At 49.3% G+C, this 25,857-nt stretch overlaps 1 protein-coding gene and 1 long non-coding RNA gene across 6 annotated transcripts in view; both read right to left on the reverse strand.

Annotated features, from left to right (window-relative positions):
* The window catches only part of ZFP90 (ZFP90 zinc finger protein), a 71,714-nt gene extending 66,482 nt beyond the window's left edge, over positions 1-5,232 (reverse strand). For 2 of the 5 annotated variants that reach the window (XM_078063126.1, XM_036109178.2), the window contains exons 1-2: positions 5,038-5,230; positions 4,687-4,753 (exon numbers count right to left, since the gene is read on the reverse strand). In XM_078063126.1, coding sequence (XP_077919252.1) covers positions 4,687-4,719 — 33 coding nt within the window. In that variant the 5' untranslated portion in view covers positions 4,720-4,753; positions 5,038-5,230. Of the gene's footprint in view, positions 1-4,686; positions 4,754-5,037 lie in introns of all 5 variants that reach the window. The other 3 variants (XM_036109176.2, XM_036109170.2, XM_036109171.2) reach the window with 3 other exon arrangements.
* Positions 5,233-7,557: 2,325 nt separating this feature from the next.
* LOC144380260 (uncharacterized) overlaps positions 7,558-25,857 on the reverse strand; it is a 69,229-nt gene continuing 50,929 nt past the window's right edge. The window contains exon 3 of the long non-coding RNA XR_013444258.1: positions 7,558-7,691. This is a non-coding gene — a long non-coding RNA (uncharacterized LOC144380260). The remainder of the gene's footprint in view (positions 7,692-25,857) is intronic.

The following is a 25,857-nucleotide window of genomic DNA, read 5'->3' on the forward strand; positions in this document are numbered from 1 at the left end:
GGGGAGTCTGCTTCTCCTTCTCCCTCTGCCTCTTCCCCCTTCTCATGCTCTGTCCCAAATAAATAAACTCTTTAAAAAAAAAAAGTGTTCTTTTTTAAAAAAAGAAAAATCCATATAGAAATTATATGAAATTTAAAATGTTTAAGGGAAAAACATACATAGGGAGAAAAGAAGGAAATTCATCACAACAAATACAGAGGTGCTAAAGAGGGATCACAAATGACTTTTTCCTATTAAAAATTTGTATTTTATATATGCTCACATGCTTTGATAAGATATATATTTTTTTAAAGATTTTTATTTATTTATTTTAGAGAGAGAGAGCAGGGGGAGGGGCAGAGGGAGAGAGAGAGAATCTCAAGTGGACTCTGTGTTAACTCAGAGCCCAATGCACGGGGCTCTATCTCATGACCCTGAGATCATGACCTGAGCCAAAATCAAGTCAGATGCTTAACCAACTGAGCCATCCAGGTGCCCCTGATAAGATATATTTTAAATAAAAGTAGTACAAGACATAGAAAAGAGAGGAAAATAATCATATTTTTTTGAAATAGTTCTTAGAACAGGTTTTTGACATCCTAACATTGTCTGAAAGACAAAATTTCTTGGGGAGCCTGGGTGGCTCAGTTGGTTAAGCGTCTGCCTTTGGCTCAGGTAATGATCTCAGGGTCCTGGGATCGAGCCCCACGTGGGGATCCCTGTTCAGCGGCGGGTCTGCTTCTCCCTCTCCCTCTGCCACACCCCCTGCTTGTGCTCTCTCACACTCTCTCTCGATCTCTCAAATAAATAAAATATTTTAAAAATTAAAAAAAAATTTTTTTAAAGGACAAAATTTCTTAAAAGTGTTCAGTGAAAGTTATACTGTTTCTCACAATTATTTTATCAGAAAATTAGGGTCACTGTAACTGGAAAACTAGTTTTTGCTCTATTAGCAGAAAATGCAGAAAGTACAAAATTACTGCTTGGGGTTAAACGGTTACGAGTGTTTGCTACTGTGACACCCACTTACAGAGTGTGTACTTTGGAGAAAGGGATGAAAGCAGTCAAATGGCCTTGCCCTAAAAGAGCTAGCTGAAAGCTTAGTACAGAGATGGATGGGTAAACACACAACTCCATATGACATAAAAACAGTACTACCACCGCTGTGCACAGGTGCTGTGGGAATGCGCACGAGGGGCACCCGACCTTACCCAGGGGAAAGAGTGTCTGGACTGAGGCTTAAAGCCCAGCTCCAGTCAGCTCAGGAGAAGGCTAAGAAAGGGGACTTCTGGACTCAGGGAGCTTGAACATTCCTGACTGCAAACATCTTGACCTGGTTCAGCAAGTGGCTTGGCTGCCCCTGGGGGTCCAGGAGCATCTTGTGTGAGTTGGGGTGACCTGAGCCAGCTTTGGCTGAGCCTATTCATCCTGATGGCCTAACCACAGAGCTCTTGGGATCTGGAGTCAATGGAGACCAGGTCCTGGTCCCTCTCTACTTCCTCCCCTTCAAGGTAAACCTGGTCTCCATATGCAGCTTTTTTCTTATAAAACTTTCTCCATTTCTTACTGTTTTGGTGGTTTCACCTTTTCTTCCTAACTAAAAATGTAGTGCATATAATGAAGAGAATGATACATAATGTTTACACAGACACAGCTACTAATGATCCTATAGATCCTAAGGATTTTCAGGGTATCCCCCCTCTGCTCCTGTTCCCCTCCATTTTGGAGGCACTTCAGGTATTTGTTAGCCAAACACCAGAGGAAGGTCCTACCCCCCAAACACCTCTTCATGGGAGCTCTGACTTTCAAACTCTTGCTCCTACATTTGGCATTCACAGCAATCTTTAAAACTAAGAAGAAATCATCTTAGTTTCCTGCTCAACAACAGTGACTCAAGCTACACCAACCACTTGCAGCTCCCTGAACACACTAGACACACACATCCTGCTGCTCAGAGCACTCTTCTCCAGACCTGTGCATCACTAACTCCCTCGCCTCCTTCCAGTCTGTCCAGATGTCCCCATCTCAGGAAGAATAAGGCTTACCCTGACCACGCTATTTAAGCTGTACCCTTACCACAAGCCACCCTCTTCCCCACTCAAACCCCCTTACTTTTCTCTACCTTCTTACCCCCTCTGATACTGTCAGCTTCTAGTATATTATAAAAGTTACTTACTAAATTTTTCTGTCTCCTCCTTCTAGGATGTAAGCCCCACAAAAGCAGAGATCATTATAAATGTTGTTCACTAATGTATCCCAACCACTTAGAAAAGTGTCTTAGCACATCACAGGGGTTCAATGGCTATCGGCTGAATGAATAGATGAATGAATGAATGGGTTACCAGGGCCACAAAGAAAAACGTCCAAACTCCCTTCTATTCTCATCTACCCACTGCCTGCAGCCCATGCCCACTGTCACACAGGACAACGGTTTCATGAACATGCCCCTCATCTTGCTTCCCAATGTCCCTGACCCACAAAGTCCTTCAGCTCTATCTCCACCCCCTTCATTTTCACTTGTTGGACTCTGCTCCTATTCAAAAGTGACATCTCCACTGACTCTTTCCTGCGGGCAGAATTTCCTCTCCCCTCTCTGTAGGCACAGCAGCCTCCCGACCTCAGAAACAACACCTGATACCACTTCTCCTGTGCTATATACTGCATGAGGCTTCCCCCACTCAGTTAACCTCCAGGATAAGCAGTCACATGACTCACTTACTCATCTCTTGCATTCCCTGGAAGGCCAAGCTCAGAGAAAAAGAAACTCCGACAAAGGGAAATTTCTGCCAAAAAAACCCCTCTGTAGATTCAGTTGTTCTGTCCTTCCTCCAGGGTCATTACCTGCAGCCTGGGTTAGGTAACCCAAGGGGACTGTCAGGCCATTCTGAGAGAATATAACTGAACTAGAGTACTTGGGCAACAAAGCTTTGAAAGTGTAGTTTAAAGCGTCCCTAACACTCACTGCTCAGAACACAAATCCACTTTCACCCTTAAAGAGGCAACCCCTGGGGCGCCTGGGCGGCTCAGTCAGTTAAGCACCTGCCTTCGGCTCAGGTCATGATCCCAGGGTCCTGGGATCGAGCCCTGCTCAGCAGGGAGCCTGCTTCTCCTTCTCCCTCTTCCTGCCACTTCCCCTGCTTGTGCTCTCTCTGTTAAATAAATAAATGAAATCTTAAAAAAAAAAAAAAAGCAACCCCTACGGAAAGGATCATCACCCCCACACCCCCAGGGGGTGTTAACTGCGTTAAGCGATCCTACTCTCACAGCCTGCTGAGGAAGTGCTTTATATGGAATGGCACTGATGACCAGGGATTTGCTCTGGCTCATGTCAAACCAAACAACTATCTTGTTCTAGTATTGTTACTTGTTTTACTCCTTAAGGCTCACCCTTATAAAATAAAAACATACAAGAAGTAAAAGATATAAAGGCATTATGTTTAATTTACTACAAAATGTTTTATTTTTTTAAGATTTATTTATTTTTTTAAAGGGTTTTATTTATTTATTTGACAGAGAGAGAGACAGTGAGAGAGGGAACACAAGCAGGGGGAGTGGGAGAGGGAAAAGCAGGCTTCTCGCTGAGCAGGGAGCCTGATGCGGGGCTCGATCCCAAGACCCTGGGATCACGACCTGAGCCCAAGGCAGATGCTTAACAACTGAGCCACCCAGGCGCCCCAAGATTTATTTATTTTAGAGAGAGAGAGAGCATGCGTGCATGCAAACGGGAGTGGGGGGAGGGGCGGAGGGAAAGGAAGAGAGAGAATCTCAAGCAGTCTCCCCACTGAGCACGGAACCGGACCTCATGACCCTGAGATTTTACTTTTAAGTAATCTCTATACCCAATGTGGGGCTCAAACTCACAACACCGAGTTCAAGAGTCACATGCTCAACCAACTGTGCCAGGCAGCGCCCCGGATTGATTTTGATCGTATCACACCCTTAACAACTAGAGTCTGATTTTTCCTTAATTCTAAAGAGAGTGTGGATTAAAATACCATCTGAACCTTGTTATAGTTTCACAGATATACGCTATGTAAATCAATGCATAACCTCAGAGTTCTGATACTTCTAGAAAATGCCTCTTCTCTCACAAGAATAAATGACTTAAAAAATCAGCTTCATATTAATGAAGTTGAAGGCTGGACATCTGGGGGTGTACACTATTATACCCTTGTTAAGGCAAAAAAAGAACACGAAAAGCTATGGGACAGGTCCTTCCTGTTTTGTACGTTGTTTTTTTTTTTTTTTTCCTCCTGCCCCAAGAAAGCCCATCTCCAGCCTCTTCCAAGGCAAATCCTGACCAAGCTTCTTCGGCTCCTACGGGATCTCTAGGAGAGGTCAGAGGCTGGGGCTGCTCTCTCCTTCCCTAACAGTTACTTCCTCCTCTATAGTTTTCTATCCTGTCACCCTACCTTCTCCATTCCGTGACAGAGTTCAAGGAATTGGCCTGGCACTCAGGACTCTCAACAGTGACACTTCCCGACACATTCACTCAACTCTTCTCGCAGAACCTCACCGCCCTGGTCCCCTCCTCCCCACAGTGCAGCCCCCTTTTTGGGACGCCCACTCCCCCCAGCTCTGGACATCTTGGGTTTCGCACGCTGGGAGGCTCTGAGGGGAGGACCAAGCCAGGAAAGGCCGTCGCACAGGCGGAGAACAATGACTGCTCTAAACACGCCCCGGGGTAGTGAGGAACCCGCTGCTCACCTGGGGCGCGGCCGTCGGAGGCCTCGGGGCCATTCCTGCCTCGCCGGGGCCGGCTCCCAGACTGGGGCTGGGGAGAGAGGACAGGGCCCACTCACCCGGCTGCAACCGCCGACCCCTCCCCGCCGCGCCGGACCCGCCTCCGCCCCTCAGCCACTTCTCCAGGAGACGGTTAGGGAGATGCGCGGACCGCGCCTAGGCCTGCCGTTCCCCCCGGCCCCAAATTAAAGGCTCTCGGCATCTTGGACACCATCCTCTGACCACGCCCAGTCCCACCCGCAGGATGGTGGGCGCGGCCGGGCGGATACAAGCCAAAGCCGTGGGAGGTGCCGCCTCGACCCCACTCGGAATTACCGCCTCCTGAGGACTCGGATTTCGGGACCTCGGGCCCACTCGGGGCTCGGGCCAGCTCCTCCTGCACCCGCTGCAGGTTCAGTCCTCTCCAATTCTGATGTGCGGAGGGACGGCCCAAAGCGGCCTTAGCCGCACTGGGGCCGGACAATGGCCGCAGCGGCGGGGGGGGACCGCGGGGGGGCAGAGCCGGAAGTGCGCCTGCGCACGCGGAGCCTCGGTCCCGCAGCTCCCGGGCGGTGGCTGACTACACTTCCCAGAGGCCCCTGCGTGTGGGTCCCGTAGAGGCAGCCTGGGAGGTCGCTGCGCCACCCTGGGGAGCTGCAGCGGGGTCCGCGGTGTGGCTTGGATACTCGTGCGTCCATTTATTCCAATAATAGGCACTGAGCACCTCTTCTGTGCTAGGGGCGGGATTCAGCGGCAGATGGGAAAGGAAAGACCCTACTTTCGGGGAGCTAGTGTGCACTGTTGTGGACGAGGCCAACAATAAAAACGTAAACATATCAACAAGATATGTTTCAGGTACTGACTTCAGCTACAGGAATAGCATAGTGAAGGGAGTGGGGCAGCGTCGCATCTTCATCACAAGATGTTATTTCCGTTGCCTCTCCTATGCCATGTTCACCCATGGGTCACTACCGAAGGTTTGGACACTGATTCCCCAGACCACGCCTACTACGACTAAGATACTTGAGGCACTTATTACTCCAAGAGAATAAGAGAATCTCTTCCTGTTGTCCCAAAATTGGTAACCGGGACTCAGATGAGGATTTAAGTTCTTTCGCATTCTAAAGAAAGACAAAGCATTTGGGGCTAGACACTCTCAGGTCTTACAAAAGGGTAGCCGGGTGCTGAATTTGCCCTGTTGCTATTAACCGTTGCCTCGACACCACCCCTCTTTCGCAGGCTCTATAAGGAAACTAGAATGGGAAAGAAAAGAATTCCTCAGAATGGCAAGCCCTCCGCCTAGGGGGGAATTGCAGTGTTCCACCCCCCACTCCCAAAAATGAATGTGAGAAAGAAAACCTCTCAAACATTGAGAACACCCAGGAAATGGGGAGGCTACATAAATTACCCCCAATGCCTTCCAGAGAAAGGGAAAGGGAATTAGAGAACAGGCTGTGTGTAGGGAGAGCAGCCTGAATTCTCATTGTGTAGTAAGTGGATACGCTAGAAAACAATTGTGCTTAGCTCCCGGTGGGTGAGGGGTGCAGCTCACAACATTACGAGGCTGTGGAACTAACTGGGTGTGAGAAGGAGCTGACGAAGTTGGAAGAGGTTGAAGTGAAGCCAGATCTCCCAAGTCAGGTATTGGTGGGTTTCCTCTAAGGAACTCACAAATGCACTTACGTTTCTGCCGGGCTGGCTAAGCAACTTTAATGCTGGATGGAATCGTTTTAAAACCTTTTAAAATGCACTGATGCACTGGAAAATTGGTAAGGAATACACAGAGGGCAAAAACGAAGCAAAAATGACAACTTAAGAGTGGTAGGTAGCTTTCACCTGGAAGACTTTTGCCAAATGAGGCAAAGTTGAGTTTTGCTTTTCATTGTCCCCTTCTTTCCGTTCAGGGACCATGTTCTGGGCGGGAGGGCCAAGGGCACCGAGAGGGGAGCGGCAGTCTCCTCTCAGGAGAAGTGCCCGCCCTACCTGGCCGGCTCTGCCGCTGAAGGTCAGGTATCCTGGTCGGGCGATGTCGTCCGACCACAGGGCCAAGAGAGGTGAGAGGCGGGTTTTTCCGAGGGCAGTCTACACCTGGGGGTTGATGGCTACGCCGCGAGCGTGGGGCGTGGCGCTAACCAGCCTCCCAGCCAATCAAGAGCTGGGAGCACATTCTTCTCTGCGCCCTCCTGTCTCCATGACAACTACCTCGGCGTCTTCTCCGGACTTGGGAGTACTGCAGCTGAAAAGACCATCTCACAGGTCCAGTTGAGGTCCTGGCCCAGGAGGATCGGCGGGGACCACCAGGTGCCCGAGTTGTGCTGCAAAGCCTCTTCACACCCCGCGACACGGTGGGCAGGAGGCCGCCCCTCTGCTGGGGAAACGGATGATGCACTCTTCAGCGGGATTTTGTCCCAGCTAGGGCAGAGGCGAAAAGACCCGTCGCTAATGCCAGATGCCTTACATTTATCTGCTCTATCCTTAATATCCACTTGGATTTGACCTTCAATTCTTCACTTGGCCCGCCGTTGGTCCAAGCCTTCTGGCTGGGGCCTTCCCCACAACACAGGAATATCCAAGTTCCAGTCCCTTAAAACGTTCATAAAAATGTTCCACCCCCTGGTTTCCACGAGAATTCGTGAGAAAAAATGGGACCTGACGCACGTACTCGCCCAGATCCGACTCTGTTCAGCCAGAGAACCAGAGATTACTGGACCAACAGGGAGCTCGGGTCCCCTGTCTTCCATGCACTCTTAGGCCGCGAGGACACGACTGAGGCGCTGAGTGGAGGCTGCGTAGCTTCAGTCATCCACTGCTAGATCTGAGGCCGAGCTTCGAGCTGGACACGAGGGGAAGCGAGTTCTCAGCGCCAAGATCCTCCCCTCACATCAGACCAACACCTGCTACAGTTTAGAGCTTCCAGGCGTCCGTCCGCGGAGCCCTGGGCTCTAGCGCCACCTGCTGGCCACTAGGACCCTCTACTCCTGCAAAGTCCTCTGCATAACAACAACGAGAACATGAATTTGGCAGTTTCCGAACCATTACTGACCCTGCCAACTACCCTCAAGTCAAGCTTGAAGCCTCTACAAGTCCCCCAGAAATTTCACCTAACACCTATGTTTTCTGAGCCCACGTTTTCTGAGCTCCTGCTGCCCTGGATATCCTCACAAAAACTCCCTGGTGGTCTCCTGTTCCCCTGGACTGAACTGAAGGGCCCCATAGACTCCTTCTCCATCCCAGCTGTGGCGACTCAGGCTAGACCCAAGTGGTGTCACCTCAAGGGCAATGTAGTCCCTGCAAGGGTCACAAGGGCCAGGCATCGGAAGACCTCACTTTAGCTTCTGGCTCAGCCACCTTGCTCGGCCAGTCACTTGACCCCTTCTTTAACAAGTCTCGTCGTTTCTAAGTGGAGCCCCAGGTGCATCCTAGCATCCCATCTTTGCCCTGGCACTGTAGCCTGGCCCCACTCTTTCCTCATGGGCTTGGAATCATGAAAAATGTCTATTCCAGGAAGTTTTTCCCCAGATACCTCTGTTATCAGACAAGGGTGTTCAGTGACTGGGATGTGGTTAGCTGTATGGGAAGACTGATCCTACCAGACACTCCGAGATGCAAATGGCATCTGAGGGCTTTTCCAGCCAAACACAGGGGACTCAGCTTAGAAACCAAGAAGTGGACAAAATGAGCCAAAGACAGGATATGGAAGGAGGGCTGAGAAAGAATGAGGGACTGGAAATTAAAATAAGATTATTCTCACATCATACTTTTTTGACTAACTGTGTCTCTGAGTTTTTTTTTTTTTTTTTAAGGTGGGGGTGAGGTAGGGGGAGGGGCAGAGGGAGAGGGAGAGAGAGAATCTTAAGCAGACTCTATGTCCCTGGTGCAGCCGGTTGCCGGGCTCAATCTCACAACCCTGAGATCATGACCTGAGCCGAAATCAAGCGTAGGACATTTAACCAACTGAGTCACCCAGGTGCCCCTCTGAGTTTTTTTTTTTAATTAAAGATTTTTGTTTATTTGATATATATAGAGAGAAGACAGTGAGAGAGGGAACACAAGAGGGGGAGTGGTAGAGGGAGAAGCAGGCTCCCCGCCAAGCAGGGAGCCCCACATGGGGCTGGATCCCAGGACCCTGAGATCATGATCTGAGCCGAAGGCAGACACTTAACAAGTGAGCCACCCAGGAGCCCCTGAGTTTTTGTTTTTAAAATAAAATTGCAAGGTTAATTAACTTGCAATTATTCTCAAGGTAATTTTTGTTCATGGTTAATGTTCTCTAACATTACAACCAGATACATGAATCCAAGGGACCTAGGCTAGGCTGCCTTTAGACTGAGCCTGCCAGGGGCCCAGTTACAGAGACATCTGACTGCCAAATGGACTGTAGCCGCAAGAGGATCTTACCCACTTGTATGCCCAGTAAATGTGTGCCCAGTTAACCTGGCTGAGTTTATGAAAATGAAGGCTTTGCTTTATTATAAAGAGTAATGGGCTTTGAGATTACCTAGACCAGCTCCTTCCTTTTAAGGATGAAATAGAAGCCCAGAGAGGGAAAGACGCTAGTTGAAGAAAATGGTACAGGAAGAAAAAAATGCATATGATAAGCTGAAGGAGATTCGTAAGTTCCATGTGGCATTGTGGTGTTTTTTTAACTCATCAGGTGAATGCTGCGGTTTAAAACAATTTAAATTTTAAAATGATAAGTTAAACAACAGAACACATTCTAGATGAGGTCTTTGGTCATTTGCATCATTTTCTTCTTTTCCATTTTCTCTTCAGTTCTATTTGCAGGACTGCAGTTGTGTGGTCACCAACAAGTGTCTTTCCCTCTGTGGGTTCTATTTCATCTCTAAAATGAAAGAGCTGGTTTGGCGGGATCCAAAGCCCCATCTTATTTTTCTCCTACAACTGTTATGCCTGGCTCAAACTGCGCAGTGTGACCTGAGGGGAGGTGAGAAAACATGGAAGTGAAAGTCAGCTGGGTCTTTCATCCCAGCCTCGCCTTTGACCCATCCACTAGCTTCCGGGATGCCACACCTTAGGCCTTTCTTGCACCCCCTACGGTGGTCTGGGGGTAACAGCGCTTCCGCTCTGCGGTTACCATGGCGACCCGCGCGCTGCCGTAGCCTCCGTTGCCGCCTAGCAACCAGGACACCCAGAGCACCTACAGCTCTGTCATTTCCCTCTGGCAAGGAATTGGGGGCAGCTCTGTTTAGGGAGGTGGCTCCCTACAGGTCCCTTTACTGCTAGGCCCTGACCTGACCTCTTCAGCCATTCCAGCTTCTCTGCCCTGGGGCCAGGCTTCTACGGCTTTGTCTCCCAGACCCAGTAGTCCCAAGCTTAAAAAGTGTTACCCGGTACACTCCAGAGTCCCTCTAGAAGAGCAGAAAAGTCCAACGTGATGTGAATTAAAACACCCATCTCTCAGCCACACCTCCCAGCGCCCCTCAGCTACTGGGGCCAATTCTCTGGATGGACAATCCTTGGGATGGGATGCACGGGACAGCCTGGCTAGAATCCAGGGAGGCACCAGTGTTGGGGGGGGGGGCATCACCAGAACTGGGCATCGCAGCCTCAGTTGGGAGATGGGCAGGCATACAGACTCGCTAACCCAGTATGGGGGTGGAATCGGCAGTGACAGGGTTGGTGGCACAGGGTGTACTGGGAACATGCCTGGGGAAGGGGGACTCACCCCAACCTGAATCAGAAAGAAATGTTTCTTGGGGGACATGATGCTTGGGTTGAGGCTCGAAGGATGAATAGGCATCCAGGCTGGAGAGGAGATTTCAGTGAGGGTAGGCTTTAGGTCTTCAGAGCCTGCCTTTCTGAGAGTGTTATTCCCCATGTGAAGTCCACTGAGCCTGTGTCTCCTCCTCATCCTTTTCCTCTTATCCTGTCTCCTTTCCCTGGGCAGTCGCCTCCAGCTCCATGACCATAAGCAGCACTCCTTTGCTACATGTGGCCCTTCTTCCTGAGCTGCTCACAACTTACTTGTCTACCTGGTGAACTCATACTCATTCTTCAAAACCCAGCTTGATGTTGACTCCTTTTTGGTGCCTTCCCAGAACCACCCTTTTCAATCGTGCATTCAATTCACAAACAACTTCTTCTCCTTCTCCTTCTTCTTCTTCTTTTAAGATTTTATTTATTTATTTGAGAGAGACAGAGATAGTGACAGATAGCATGAGCGGGGAGAAGAGGGAGAAGCAGGCTCCCCGCTGAGCAGGGAGCCCGATGCGGGGCTCGATGCGGGGCTTGATGCGGGGCTCAATCCCAGGACCCTGGGATCATGACCTGAGCCGAAGGCAGATGCTTAACCAACTGAGCCACCCAGGCGCCCCCTCAATTCAGAAACTTCTAATGAACGCCAAGTGTGTGGTCCTATACTGTAACTTTCTGTTCACGTGTCTGTCTCCCCAACTGACCAGGATATCCTGGGGTGGGAGCAGGCAGGGCTGTCTTTTGTTTTTCTAATCTTCAGGCTTTAACATTTACTCTCTGAATGAATGGATGGGCTGATGGATGGATAGGAGGAGGGGTGGAGGAATACACACAGAGCTCCTCGTGAAACCACAAAAATAAACACCCCAGGTAACTCTCTGACTCCTGTTTCTATCCCCTGACACTGCCACAAAGGGATTTGGCCATATGTTATTAAATTAAAGTGAATTAAAATTTGCTTGAAATAACCACAGACTCCCCCGCTCCCCTGAGCCTGCAATGACCAGATTACATCTCCTCCAGGCACAGAAGTTTGACATTTCATTGCAAAGTCATCTTCCTCTCATTTCCTTATGTTGCTAAAATATTCTATTTCTCTTCACTTCCCCTTTGTGTCCCCATTACTCATGTTTAGTTAAATTTATCTGCTGCCATTTTTAATCATCTGAGATAGGCTTGCTGGTGTGGATGTTCCTGGGGCACTGCCTGGCCTTCCAGATCATCTGTCTCCTCCTGGGCCACTCTGAGAACAGGGCACGGACCCCTCCGTCAGGGCTTCTGGGCTGGTCCTCAGACCCAAGGTTTCTCCCCAAGGCATCTCTGCCTTCAGGGTCTTCCCTTTCTCCCCATCCTCCATCCTCCTTGGGTCTCTCCAGCCTCCTCCTCTTCTGTTTCCTGGGGCATGGTTTTCATCTTGCCTCAGGCCTGGTACTTCCTGAGGTCCCTTCGGTCACACTGAGCAAGGGGCCTTGATTTCTTCTCTCATGAGTTCCCTGAGTAAGTCCTTAATGGGACAAAATATCCAGCAGCAAATGTGGGGGTTATTTGGTGCTTCCTTGGGACACTGCCATACCCATCACATTTCTGTGGCTGGCTGGACACCTTCCTCTTCCTCACCTGCCCATTCATCCTCATAATGTAGGGTAGAGAGACTGTTGCGCCTGGAGGCAGTTGGCAAAGACTAGAAAGGAATATTTTGCCTTGGAGTGGAATCCCAGTTTGGCCTCTCAATAACTGTATCACTTAAGGACTGGGATTGCCTTTGGGACTTAGGGCTTAGAACTGCTCAGGAAAGGGACAGTCAAGTCCAGGTGGCCACTGAGAGGCAGGACCCTGGGAGGCAGGATCAGAGGGCTGGAATGGCTGCCATTATCTGAGCATTTGCAGTGTGCTGGGCTCTTCGGACATATTTGGGGAGTTGGGGGCGTGAATCCAGGGTGACAGTGAAGGATGCTTGTTCCTCACTCCAAGCTTTGGGAAAGGGGCTTCTGGGGGATCACTCAGAAGGCTCAGTCATGTCCTTTGGAGCTTCAGGGATAGAGTGAACTAGGGCGATTTACGTCAGAGAAATCTTAATGGCAGGAGACAGGCTGGCCAGATGTCTTCACAGTGCAAGAGTAGCACATTGGGATCTGCCTGAAAGCCCAGAGATCATGAGGGCAAAAGAGAGTGAATGTTTCCAGTGGACCAGAGGTGGACCACTGCTGACATGAGAGAACCAGCATGGGGTCGTTTTAGAGCTTGATCAAGAAAGCCTCTGGGAGGAAGAAAGAGCTAAAAACTACTGCCAGGCCAAGGGGTTAAAAAAAGGGGGTCATACAGGGACTTAGCTTAAATTTCATCCAAGGGCAAGACAAACTATTTTATAGTTATATTTTATTTTATGAGTCATGTGTATAGGGCTACACATGAATTACTTGAATTTTTTTTCTTCAATGAAATGTATTTCACTCTTGTGTCAATTCAAAACATATTCGTCTTTTTAGAACAAGATCATATCTCCAGTCTACACTCATCTACGTTTTCTATGACCTCCAGTTGCATCTAGGTCGAAAAGATCTATTATCTTTATTATTTCCCAAATAGTTACTTAATTTTCATAGCAACCCTGGAAGGAAAGTGCTCTTGCTATCCCTGTTCCACTTTCAAGCATCAGAAATTAAGAAAGGGGCTCCAAGTTACACAAGGATGAATGGCAGAGTCAAGATTTACTTAAATAAGTCAGGCCCGGCATTGTGGTGGGGGTTCAGGCAGTGGTGGTGACAATGTGAGGGATTAGGGGCTTCAGCAGCCCTCCCCCAAAGCTCCATTCTTAAGTATGGGCAGCTGCTGTTTAGACAAGTTTCAGGTGGGGTCTCCTAACAAACACCTTATCTAGCACAGGGGCCCTACAGCTGCCCAGGACTTTGACAACGGTGCATGGGGCACTCTGTCCCTGAAGACCCCCCCACAAAGGTGCCAGAAGGGAGTTTCCTTGGTGGATAGCAGCTCTCCAAGTACTGGGTCAAGTGTCATGACCAGATGAACCCAGAGCCATGTTTGTGTGAGTTCAAGTTTTGAGGGGGGCGAGCAGGAACCAATAGCCCATCTGCAGAGAGGGGTGCCCAGAGACAGGAGATGGGTGAGCAGCCCCAGGTCTGTGCCAGGGAGATGCTACCTGTGACCATACAGTTCCCAGGAGGCCTGGAGGGCTCTCACATTTGGCTCCATCCCAGGATTTCCCAGGTCTCTGCAGATACACCCTCCCCTTTGTAACCTTGGCTGCTGATGGTTCTATTTTCACATCAACACATACTTGACTAAGACAGAAACTCTAACAAACTGAATTTCATTAAAATTTACAATTCCCAGGGAATCTTGGTGGCTCATTGGGTTAAGCATCTGCCTTCAGCTCAGGTCGTGATCCCAGGGTCCTGGGATTGAGCCCCACATTGGGCTCCCTGCTCAGCAGAGAGCCTGCTTCTCCCTCTCCCTCTGTTGCTCCCCCTGCTTGTGTGCTCTCTCTCTGTCAAATAAATAAAATCTATAAAAAAAAAAAAAAAGAATTTAAAAAACAAATAAAATAAAATTTACAATTCCCTGCATGCACTGGCCCACTCGAGATTCTTCCTCTCTTAATGCCATTTGTTTATCAGTACTATAACTCCAGGAACGCAACATGCCCCCAATAACTCCACACATCCTGCCTTGTCCCCCCAGCCTCCTTCTTGCCACTTTGTCTCCTTGGAATCAATGGAGAAAAATGAGCAACATAAGCAGAGTGGCCTAAAAGCAAGCCCTTAGTACAGACACATGGCTGTAGCTTGAAGGAGGGACAGAATGAAGTCCCATGGGTTTTTCTCAGCCCAGCACCATCTGCCCGGTGGCCAGGGGAGGCGTCTGCCAGGGGCTCAGACACACTGACATGTAGACTAGTTCTGAAGGAGAAATCTTGCACTTTGCCCTTCACTGGGACTTCACAGGTGATTTAACATGACTCCGGAAGAGGCCACATCTGGGGTGTCCCACTGGTGTTATTTGAAATCAGAAGCTCCTCTTTCATTTTTTCCAGGGAAGGGGTTTCGGCAGGTGTTGAAAAGTCTGAGGCAGCAGAGGGTGAGCTGCAACAAGCAGCTTGTGTCTGGCATCTAATTTGATTTGACTTGTTTTCCTAGCCATGAGAACTTGGAGCTGGGAATAAAGAGCACAGGCTGCAGAGGTGACAGCTCCCTGCTTTGTGTCCCTGGCTCTCTCAGCGGGAGGGCTCACTCTACAGTCCCAAAGCCATGCAAAGGGAGCACGGCAGAGGACTCACGTCAGGCACACATAGCATGGGAGATTGTTTTTGATTATGTTTGAAAAGCCCCAGAAAAATCTCTTCCCCAAACTTCCCACGTTCAGGCAAGGGAGTGATTTATTAAGCATGAGTCGGACTAGGCCAGCTCTCCTGGTCGGCTAAAATTGGCCTGGAAAATAAAGTAATTTGTGGTTGTCAGATCCTAAATTAAATGATTCAAATACTACTGCGGCTGATTAAAGGACTTGATTCAATTTCCTCTTGACCACATGCTCTTCTGTGAGGGCAAGAGATACTGTTTCTGGAAGAAATGCAATATTTGGAGACCGTCGATCTAATCTAATGGATGGTGTTTATTAAATATGGTCTCCCCTCCCTTTTTTGATGAAAGGTGAGACTAAAGCAGGAGGAAGAAGGGACTTCCTGTTTAATTACAAATGACCCTCCCCCTGCCAGGCATCTGGGTAGGAGCCTCTGCAGTGAAGCAGGCTGGGTGCCTGAGGATTTTTTAAGGACCCTTAAAAGACCTCTGGACAACAATAACAAAGGTCAAAAATTGAAACGCAAGCATGGGTAAACAGAATAAAAAAATGCATCGGGGACTGTCGAGGACAGTCTAATAGCAGTGCCTGTATCAGCCTGGGCACTGGCAGAAGCGACAGCCTCGTGCTGGCTACCTTGATGCCCTCCCTTTTTGGCCCCAGTGATTGAACCTGAACGGGACTGTCCAGAGATAGATGATGTGCCCTGGCATAAAACAGATGAGCTGGCTTGGGACATGAATGAAGAACTCCAGGGAGAAGGTGGTTAGTAGCTGGTGCAGATGCTGGAAGGAGGAGACAGAGAGGTCACGAGATGTTCAGCCCAGTGCCATGTTCAGTTATGAGAAAGCAGAAACTCAGGAAACAGAAATCAGGAGACAGGGAAAGGAAACTCAGAGTGAAGGGGGCCGGGGGGGTGGACACAAAGGTGCTGTTGGTTGAGAAGAGAGCAAGCTCAGAGAGAGACTGTGTGACCCTGGGAGAGAGATGGAGATGCCAGCTGGCTCCCACAGCAGCCCTTACTCCCAGCTGTTTTCTGGTCCAGGTTCTGCCCCAGTTTGTGCTCACCTCGAAAACAAACTCACACCTTTTTAAGGTGGTCCAAGCAGGACTCAAAAGAGCCCAGGTGGACATAAGAATCAACAGTTTCTCAACACTGAACCATAGGGCAGTTCACCATATAAAACATAAGCAATTTTTATAGTTTTTTTAAAAAGACTTATTTACTTATTTTTAGAGACAGAGAGAGTGTGTGTGCACAGGGGGGCAGGGCAGAGGGAGAGGGAAAGAGAATCTCAAGCAGACTCTGCGCTAAGCGCGAAGCCCAACGCAGGACTGGATCTCACGACCCTGAGATCATGACCTGAGCCAAAACCAAGAGTCGGGTGCTCAACCGACTGTCCCCCCCTTCACTCTGAGTTTCCTTTCCCTGTCTCCTGATTTCTGTTTCCTGAGTTTCTGCTTTCTCATATCTGAACCACCACTGGGCTGAACATCTCGTGACCCCTCTGTCTCCTCCTTCCAGCATCTGCACCAGCTACTAACCACCTCCTCCCTGGAGTTCTTCATTCATGTTCCCAAGTCAACCGACTGAGCTCTCTCAACACATTTAAAGGGCTAAATTTTGGGGTGCCTGGGTGGCTCAGTTGGTTAAGCATCTGCCTTCGGCTTGGGTCATGATCCCAGCTCCTGGGATCTGTCAGTGGGATCATCAGGCTCCCTGCGCAGCGGGGAGTCTACTTCTCCCTCTCCTTCTGCCTTCTGCCGTTGCCCCTTCCCCCGTACTTGTACTTGAGCTCTCTCTCTCAAATAAATAAATAAAATCTTTAAAAACAAATAAATAAATGGCTAAATTTTGCTGCTGTCCCAGCCCAGAGACCTGGAATCTGGGTGAGTTATCCCGACCCAAATATTAGTGGGGGCTTTCCCTTCCACTTCCCCAGATCATCTCATCTTCTGCTGAGACTCATGAGGGACAATTGTCACATGGGGCCAGTTGCAGGGAAGTGAGGGAATACCCAGGGCAAAGATGAGCATCACCCCCACTGAATGGTTAACAAGCAAGACTTCCTTCCCAAATGCCTAGCACAGCCCTGGGCACAGGCAGGGGACCACAGTGGCTAGACAGGAGCCCACCGCCTCCTGCTGACTATGTAGACAGTGCCTTCAGCACTGGCCTCAGGGACCTTGCTCTCCCTGGAATACTCTCCCCACAGATAACCACAAGGCTCTCTCCCTCACTTTCTTTAGGTCTCTACTCAAGTGTCACCTTCTCAAAAAGAAGGATCTGATCATCTGATTTAAATAGCCCTCCTTTCCCCCCCCCTTACCCTGCTATTTTTCCCCAGGCACTTACCCTACTTGCCACAGACTATAGTTTCATGTTTATTTATTGTCTGTCTCTCCCCACTGAAACGTAAGTTTAATGTTTTGTGTGTTTTGGTATCCATTTCCCTGCACCCAGTATAGGGCCTGGCTCACAGTAGTCATCCAGTAAATACTTGTAGAATAAATTTATTGAATGAATTGTTTTAATTTACACTTTGTTTTTTAGCCAGAATGTATATATTTCATATATTAGAGTCAGTCTAATGTAGTGAGTAAGGCCATAGAATCTGGTGTCAGGCGGCTGGGTCAGATCCTAGCCCTGTCACTTTATGTGTGGGCTTAAGCAAGTCCTGTGCCTCAGTTTACTCAATCACAGAATGGGAGTACTCTGTCTCTCCCCAGCAGTATTTTTTTGTTTTTGTTTTTGTTTTTGTTAAGATTTATTTTTTGACAGAGAGAGAGACAGTGAGAGAGGGAACACGAGCAGGACGAGTGGGAGAGGGAAAAGCAGGCTTCCCGTGGAGCAGGGAGCCAAACGTGGGGCTCGATCCCAGGACCCTGGGACCATGACCTGAGCCGAAGGCAGATGCTTAACGACTGAGCCATCCAGGCGCCCCTCTCCCCAGCAGTGTTGCTGAGAGATTTAAAGGAGCGAAGCATGTAATGAATTGCAACAGATCCTGCCTATGTAAAAGTCAGATTAACGTTTTATTGGGCATTTGTATTTCATTTCAAATGTTTCTGTTCCTGTCCTTTGTCCACTTTTATGGGGGTTATTTTTCTAGTTGATGGGCAGGAAGTTCTTCGTGGGCACAACCCTCCCGGGTCTGGGCTGAGCACACAGCCTCCAGGGGGCGCCCGGGGCCCGCGCTGCGGGGACCAGGCGGCCCGCCTGGGTCTGTGTCCGGAGCCACGACCTGGGTCCACCTGGGTTTGCCCCCCTCGTCCCGAATCCTCTTCTCGCTCCCTCAACAAAGGATGGTGAACTGGAAAGGGACCTGGAGCGGGCGGCTGGAGCGTCGTCTGGGGAGCGCAGCCTCCCGGATCGGTCCCGCTTAATCCAATCCCACCTTTGTGTGAGGACCTTGAGCTTTCAAACCGATGTTGGATTGTTTCTCCTCCCGCCGGGCCCACCGCGCACCTGGGAAGCAAGCGGGGATGCTGCCCTAGTGTCTCGGAAGATGCCCCCTGCCAGCTGCCCGCATCTACGGGGGTAGGGTGGGGGAGAAGAGTCCTGGTTATTTTACTCTAAAGAACTTTTAACATTAACACATCTTTAGGGGTGTCTAGCTGTGACCTTAGGAAATGGGGACAGAAGCAAGGGTGGGGTAGGGGCGAGGGAGGCTGCGGGGTCAGGATTCTCTCCGGGGCTGGCTAAGGGGCCTTAGATGGCAGCACCGGGGCGGAGGGATGGAGATGATGGGGTTCAGGGGCCTGAGAGGGAGGCAGAGGGATGGCCACAGGGTCCCAGCCAGAAATGAGGAAACAAAATCCTCGGGGCTAGGGACCAGAGGCCTCTGCAGGAGCAGGGAGGGAGGGTGAGGGAGACACAGGGCGCTCAGTGTGGCTGAGGTGTCGCCTAGTGGCCAAGACTGTCAGGTCTGGAAGTGGAAGGGCATCAGGAAAGTTTGTGACCTGGCTCCTGCGATGGGCCATTCACACCTTGTTAAAGTTACCCAAGCTGAAGGCAGTTCTTTGAGGTGAGAAAGGGCGAGCCAGGGCCCAGAGCAAGGGCTGAGAAGGAGGAGGGGGTGCAGTACAGCATGTAGGAGCCTCAAAGGCTGGAGGGGTTTGTTCAAGGGCACAGGAGCCATGGTATCCTGGAGCACTGGGGGTCTGGAGAATGAGTGGCAACCCCCAGGAACTGTGGGGAAGCTGCGGCAGGAGGGGATAGGCTCGAAGCAGAAGATAGAAGGACTGCTTGTGCATGTGTCTATGGGAGATGGTCCCTGTTTTCCAGGGTGGGAGGAATGCAGATGGGGAGCAGGTGAGGAGATATGAGACTTCAGGGGATGGACGGACAGGATAGGGTGACTGAGGGTATGAGGGTAGGAGGCTGGACAGGTCCCAAGGCTTCATGGGGGCCACTGACAGATCCAGGGCAGCAAAGACCTTGCTCGTGCCCCAGACCTCGGCGGCTGCTTCAAAGGACCTAGCTCCTATTCAGAACCCCCTGCACCCTGACATGTCCTTAGAGGGAGCCAGTCATGGGATCTCAGTGCACACCAAGGAGCCCCACACATGCGAACACTTCTGGAAGCATTAAGTGCTTTAAAAGGCCCTCTGCTTGGCATGTCAGCTCCATTAGAGGGAACATTTTATCACAACGGAGGCATAAGTAGGTTGTTTGATGGTAATTGCTTTTGTAACCCATAGAGAAAATGCATCGCAAACCCACCACAATTAAGTAAAGTGGTCACATTCCTCTTTTTTGATTTAGAGCTATTTAGAAATATTAGCAACTGACTTTGCTTCCAGGGTTTTTTTTTTTTTTTTTCTCAACTGAAACTTTTTTCTCTTGAATCCCATAAAATATTCTAAGTGCTCCAGGAGGGAGGAATGAAAGGATGTTTGCATTTTCAGCTCTGCAGCCAGCCATTGCTCAAATAATACCCTCAATGTGTAACCTGGGAGTTTAATATCCTCAAATATTTATAATTACACAGAAATAGCCCTAAGAAATGTTCAGCTTACTCACAGCTGGATAATTATTGGCATTCCAATGTTCACAGACTCAGAGCTGCTTCTCAAAGTTTGGTGGTGTCCCTCTGCCGCTCAAAGCATGCAGGGTACATGGAATCTGTGGGCAGACCCCTAAGGGGGCAAAGAAACAGCACATAGAGCTCCTAGCTCTCCCTAGCACACTGCAGCTTCCTCTCTTGCTAGGCAAGAGCTCCCTTCTCCTTCCCCAGAACATGAAAAGTCCAGGTGTGAAATGCAAATGGCACCCAGCCCCACTGGTCATGAGGAAGAGTCAGTGTGTTGTACAAACACACACACAAAAGGAGGACTCAATCCTTCCCAACAAATCCTTTAGTCACTCATGGATGAAGTCCCCTGCCTGGAGGTTTCCCATGTTGTCTCAGATGCTCCCCAGAAAAGGGTGCTATGGTCAGATAAGCATGTGATGTGCGGCACACTCCATCCTATGCCCCTTTGGAGGGCACAATGCACATCCTCTACTAATACATTTTCCCTTTCCTTTCATCTTTCCTGCTGCTCCCTGCGCTCCATGCACATTTCCAGAAGAATATCAAGAAAACTATTTTCCCTGCATAATTATCCGCCTCCTCCCCACCCACCTACACACATCTTTCCTGCTTTGAAGGGGCAGCTGCTCTGATTTCTTTAAGTGGACTGCACTCTGCATTTACTAGTCAGGTGGCATGAAAGTAAGGGAGCAGCCAGCCAAGGCTGGGGCAAGGGACTGGGCACTAGCCCTCTCCTCACCCCACCGACCTAGGCTCCTTGGTCCATATTCAGGTCTCCTTCCCACTTCTGAGCTGGGGATGCAAGGCTGTTGGTCTTTGAATGGGTCACTAACCAGTGCCTGGCCCTCTTTCCCCTAAACTCAGACTGCCTCAGTCTTTTTTTTTTTTTTTTTAAGATTTTATTTATTTGACAGAGAGAGACACAGCGAGAAAGGGAACAGAAGCAGGGGGAGTGGGAGAGGAAGAAGCAGGCTTCCCACAGAGCAGGGAGCCCGATGTGGGGCTCGATCCCAGGACCCTGGGATCATGACCTGAGCCCAAGGCAGACGCTTAACGACTGAGCCACCCAGGCGCCCCTGGACTGCCTCAGTCTTGACCTTGCAACCAGATTTGAAGTTCCTCTTTAGTAAGATCAGCTAGTATGCTCTCAGCTGCAGGACACAGAAAACCCAATCCAAACTAATGCAAACAATAAAGAGAGTGGATTGGCTCACATAACCTCAGAGTCCAGAGGTGGCTGAGGCTCCAGCCAAGGTTCAGGCTGGGCAATGACTCCACTGCTCTGGGATTCTCTCAGGCCTGACTGCCTCTGGCTATGGGCTTCATTCCCCAGCCTAGCCACACCTAACGCCATAAAGAGGTCAAAGCTGTTCCAAATGCATGTCTACACTCTGACCATCCAGAAGAGTCAGTGGGTCTTTCTCCATATTATCAAGAAAACATCTTCCCAGGCACCCATCAAAAGTCCCTCTGGTCCAGGTGATCCAGACTGGGTCGGGTGGTCCAACCATTAGCCAATCGCTAGGGCCAGGTGGATGGGACATGCTGACTGGCTTCACTCTATCAAGGCCTGCCTGTGCAGCTGGGGAGGATGGGAAGTGCAGGGGCTGCATAGGGGAAGGATGGACATTCAAATAAAATGTGGAGTATATCACCAAAGGGAAGAAGAAATGGATACAGAAGGCCCACAGTGGTGAACATGCACTCCTTTGGGTAATATGTAATAAAGTCCCCTTAGCTTATCTCTTTGAGAAGCTAAGATCAACCCCTTTCTCTGTGCACTTCAGTAAAGAGCTTTCCAAGCAAGGTTCTTGCCTGTCTTATATCTGCAGCACCTAGAACACTGACTGGTTAACCTGATGCCCCACCAGTATGAGTGGAAGGAAGGGATCAAAGAGAGGAAGAAACAGGAAAGCAAACTTCCCATTTGCTTGGTGCAGGTGACTCTGGGGCTCTGGGTGAGTCGACGGACTGAACAGCCCTGGGATCAATGGTGCTGGCTGGTTGGGGCCCAGGGCCTAGTGACACATGCTCTCCTCCACAGACCTCACTTCTGAGAAGGCCAGGAGAAGGAAGAGCTTTTGCCAACAGAACTATGTGGCCTGTCATGTTAGTATCCACTATCTGAGCTGCAGGGATAATTCAGTGAAATTCTGGAAGCATTTATGGAACATCTACTTATGCCAAGTCCAAGAATGGGCACTGCAGAGCTCACAGTGGACAAGGCACAGGTAGTCTGTGCCCTGTGGGTGTCCAGCCTGGTGGATATGGATCACAACCAAGCCAGGACAAAAACAGTGGGAACTCCATCACCAGATGTTGGAGAAGCCCCCTCACTGCCCCCTCTGCATCACCTCAGACCTCTCTCTCAACAGCCAAAATGAGTCCCTAGGTGCCCTCACATAGCCGCTGAGTATTCTGGACACTCCTCTTATAGATTTGTGACGAATCAATCCAAACCTGCACGTTTCCACCTTAGTTGCTAAGGATGAGAGAAAAGAGTGCTTCCCTAATTTTCCTTATGAAGAAGTTGGTACCTTGGACACAATGTTGTTCCCCTGAAAGCTCTTAGTGAGAGGAATAATTTCTTTAACAAAATAGTCTGTTCCTCCCAAGTTTTTGAAAACCATTTTAGTCTCTATGCCCAATTCCAGAGTGGATGTGTGTTCAATGTCAAGAGCCAGCAGATGCCCCAGGTCAGGTGTCTGTGCAGCAAGAAGGGATCCTGTGGCTTCCTAAAGCCTGTTCCCATTTCCCAGAAACAGGGGTGCCTGGCTGGCTCAGTTGGAAGAGTATGCAACTCTTGGCTGGGGGTCATGAGTTTGAGCCCCACACTGGGTGTAGAGATTACTAAAAAAAAATAAAACTTAAAAAAATATAAATAAATAAATAAAAGTCACATGGCACCATGTAAAATATGAGATGCAGTGGGGACTTTTAATAATCTTCTCATGTTGTATAGTGTGTCTTGGTGAGAAATTTTTGGATGTGTTCAAAGTTTTGGTTAAACTACCTGGCAATGCTTCCCCAGCTGACTCATCTAGTGAGACCCCCTGAAGCCCTTGGGTCTGAAGACGGGCACTCTTGGGGTTGGGACCTAGGATTTTCAATGAGAGTCCATATTGGTCATGCCTGGAGGGCATTTCTTCTCCTTTCAGGAGCTATTCCAATTCAATCACCAGACTAAAAGTATTCATTCACTTTGCAAAATTTTTTTTGGCAACTACCATGTTTCAAGTTCTGTTCTAGGTGCTGGTCTAAAACTCTGGGCAGCCTATTCCTCAGAAAAGTTACACCGGAAAGGATCTCTGTGTTCTCTCCCACTTTTCTCAGCCCTGTGAGGTGTGCTGTGAAGATAAATGTGAGAAATAGGACATGGCCAAACTGACTCCCAACTCGTCAGCAGTATTAGCTTCACATTGCTGCTATAACAAATCAACACAAACTTCATAGTGAAAACAAATATATTCTCTTATGGGTCTGGAAGTCAGAAGTCCAAAATCAGTTTCGCTGGGTTCAAGTCAAGGTGTGAGCAGGGCTGGTTCTTCTAAGAGGCCCTGAGGGAAGAATTCTTGCCTTCTTGGCTTCCAGTGGCCACCTGTATTCCTTGGCTTGTGGCCCCTTCCTCAGCTTCAAAGCACATCACTCCACCTCCCCTTCTATCATCACATCACCTTTCCAGCTTCCTTCTGTGACCTTCCCTCCCTCTTCTAAAGACACCTGTGATTATTTTAAGGGCCCACCCAGATAACCCAGGGTAATCTCCCCATCTCAAGATCCTTAACTTAATTACATTTTCAAAATCCCCTTTGCCATATAAGCTAACATTCTCAGGTTCTGGGGATTAAGATGGAGATATCTTTGGGGAGAAGGGGGCAAGCCATTATTCAGCCTACTGTACCAGCCCAGAACAAAGTTAGGGTGAACCTTCTCTCATGCCTCATGTCAGAGCTTGAGCTCCTACCAGCATCTGGCTGGGTTTAGCACCCTATGCAAGTGAACCCCCCCCCCCCCCGCCCCGGAAAATCTGAGATTTTCCTGGGGACTTACTTGTGCTTCAGAGCATATGCCAGCTTTTTGGCTATGAGGCTGCCTCTGTTGCCAACGACCCTGAGATGGCCACTCAGCTGAGCACTGCTGGCCTCCCTGGCCACCCTAAGGCCCCACTCAGGCTTTTGGAGCCAAAAGATCAGTCCTGACAAGCCTCTTTGCCAGATGTCAGGTCTCCCAAAAGTCATTTGCCTCAGAAATGGCTTGTCTTTGGCCACTGCTATGGCCTCCACTGTGATCACCCATTAGTCCTTCACCGACCCCTCCCAGCCAACAGCAGTTGACTGGTAGGGCCTCTATATCTGCTTCCTTGCTCTTTCCTGGCTCAGTGTGGGCACTTGGTCCCCATGCTGGAACCAACCAGACATCTCTGTGTAGGGTGACCAACTGTCCCACTTGGGCTGGGACTGAGGAGTTTCCTGGGATGCAGGACTTTCAGTGTTAAAACCTGGACAGTCCCAGACAAATCAGGATGTAAACCCCCATCTCTGTATCTCAGAATCTGGAGGCCTCTCAAGCAGCCCCAGAGAAAAAATAAGTCTCTCCCTCCTCCAGTACTAAGACTAGCTTCATCTCTGGCCTAAAAATTAATCATTTCCAGGACAGTTAACTAAGTCAATTATTCTCTTCAGGGGCAATTGTCCCTCTTCCCCAGGACCCAACTAGACAATCATCAAATAATCTGAAAGGGGTACACATCCCAAAGTCTGGGGAGCTCTGTCCAACCTGAGCATTAGCCTCCTCATTAGAGCTAAAATAAAACAGCCCTTCTTATCAACTGAGCATGTTGCAGGCAACTTGACAGGATGTGTGCAGAGGCCCCTAACAGTGAAGTGCCTGGGAATGACAAAGTAAAGCAGATCTATTACTGAGCATCTTCTGTGAGTCCAGTACTATACTAGAATACAGTTAGGAGAGGTTGATTAACTTAGGACTTATGCCCTCAAGGACTCACAAACCCCAGATCTTGGGGGATCCCAGTTATTTCCTACTGGGACATGTGGCTTTACTTGAAATCTGGATATTGGGGTGGGTCCCACAAAGAGGGGTTAAAACCTAGATTCCACCTGCCCCAGGAGAAGAAGCAACCCTTTGCATTCCCCTCAAGGAAAAAGGCTTTGCTGGGGAAAATCTCCATTTCTTGATGGCACACTCATTCCTGGGGCTGACTGCTAACCTCATGAAAGCACAAGAACATCAATTATCTTGTCATTTCCCCCCAACACGTAGGTCAAGATTTCCAAGAGCCAAATCAGCCCTAGCTGTAGGTAAAACGTCACCATCAAGGTGCGAATGAAACTTGCAATTCAGACTTCTCCTGAGGCAGACTGTGTTGCTAGAACGTGCGTGGGCTTTGCTCAATGACAATGTCAAGCAGACAAATGCATACCTGGTCCCATCTGTATTCAAGGCTGCCTTACCAGGCACTGGGAGGGCGTCCCTGAATAAATCTCACAGGCTTTAGTGGGAAGAATCCCCAGCGACTCTCAAGTTCATCTCCTTTATTTGATGGGTGAACAAATTGAGGCCCCAGGGAGGATGGAGGGGTACCCAGGAAGCCTTTAGAGCAGGAGGGGGACAGAACAGTGAACAGAGTCCTGGACTCCGAATCCCCCAGGCAACGTTCCTATCACATCGATTAATTAGGGAAAAGACCAATAGTATTAGCTGACAGTAATGGAACCTGGATGAACTGCCTGCACTGGGCTAATTGCTTTCTGGACATTGTCATTTACATAATGGGTGTCATTTACAATTGGGGTGCCCAATTGTCTTAGTTTGTCAACCACTGGGGGGTTTCCCTGGAAGCAGCACTTCCGGTGTGAAAATGGGAGAGTCCCAAACAGGGACAAGTTGGTTACCCTACATTTTAATCCTCTCAAAACCTTATAAAAGAGCCATCATGGCTGCTTCCGTTTTAAAGATAAGAAAACTGAGGTTTAGAGACTCTATGTAACTTAAGGCCTCACAGTCAGTAAGTAGTAGAAGCAGCACCGAGACAGGAAATTCCACTCCAGGGCCCACCAGCTGAACC

Source organism: Halichoerus grypus, chromosome 15 (genome assembly GCF_964656455.1).
Source record: "Halichoerus grypus chromosome 15, mHalGry1.hap1.1, whole genome shotgun sequence".
NCBI lineage: Eukaryota > Metazoa > Chordata > Mammalia > Carnivora > Phocidae > Halichoerus > Halichoerus grypus.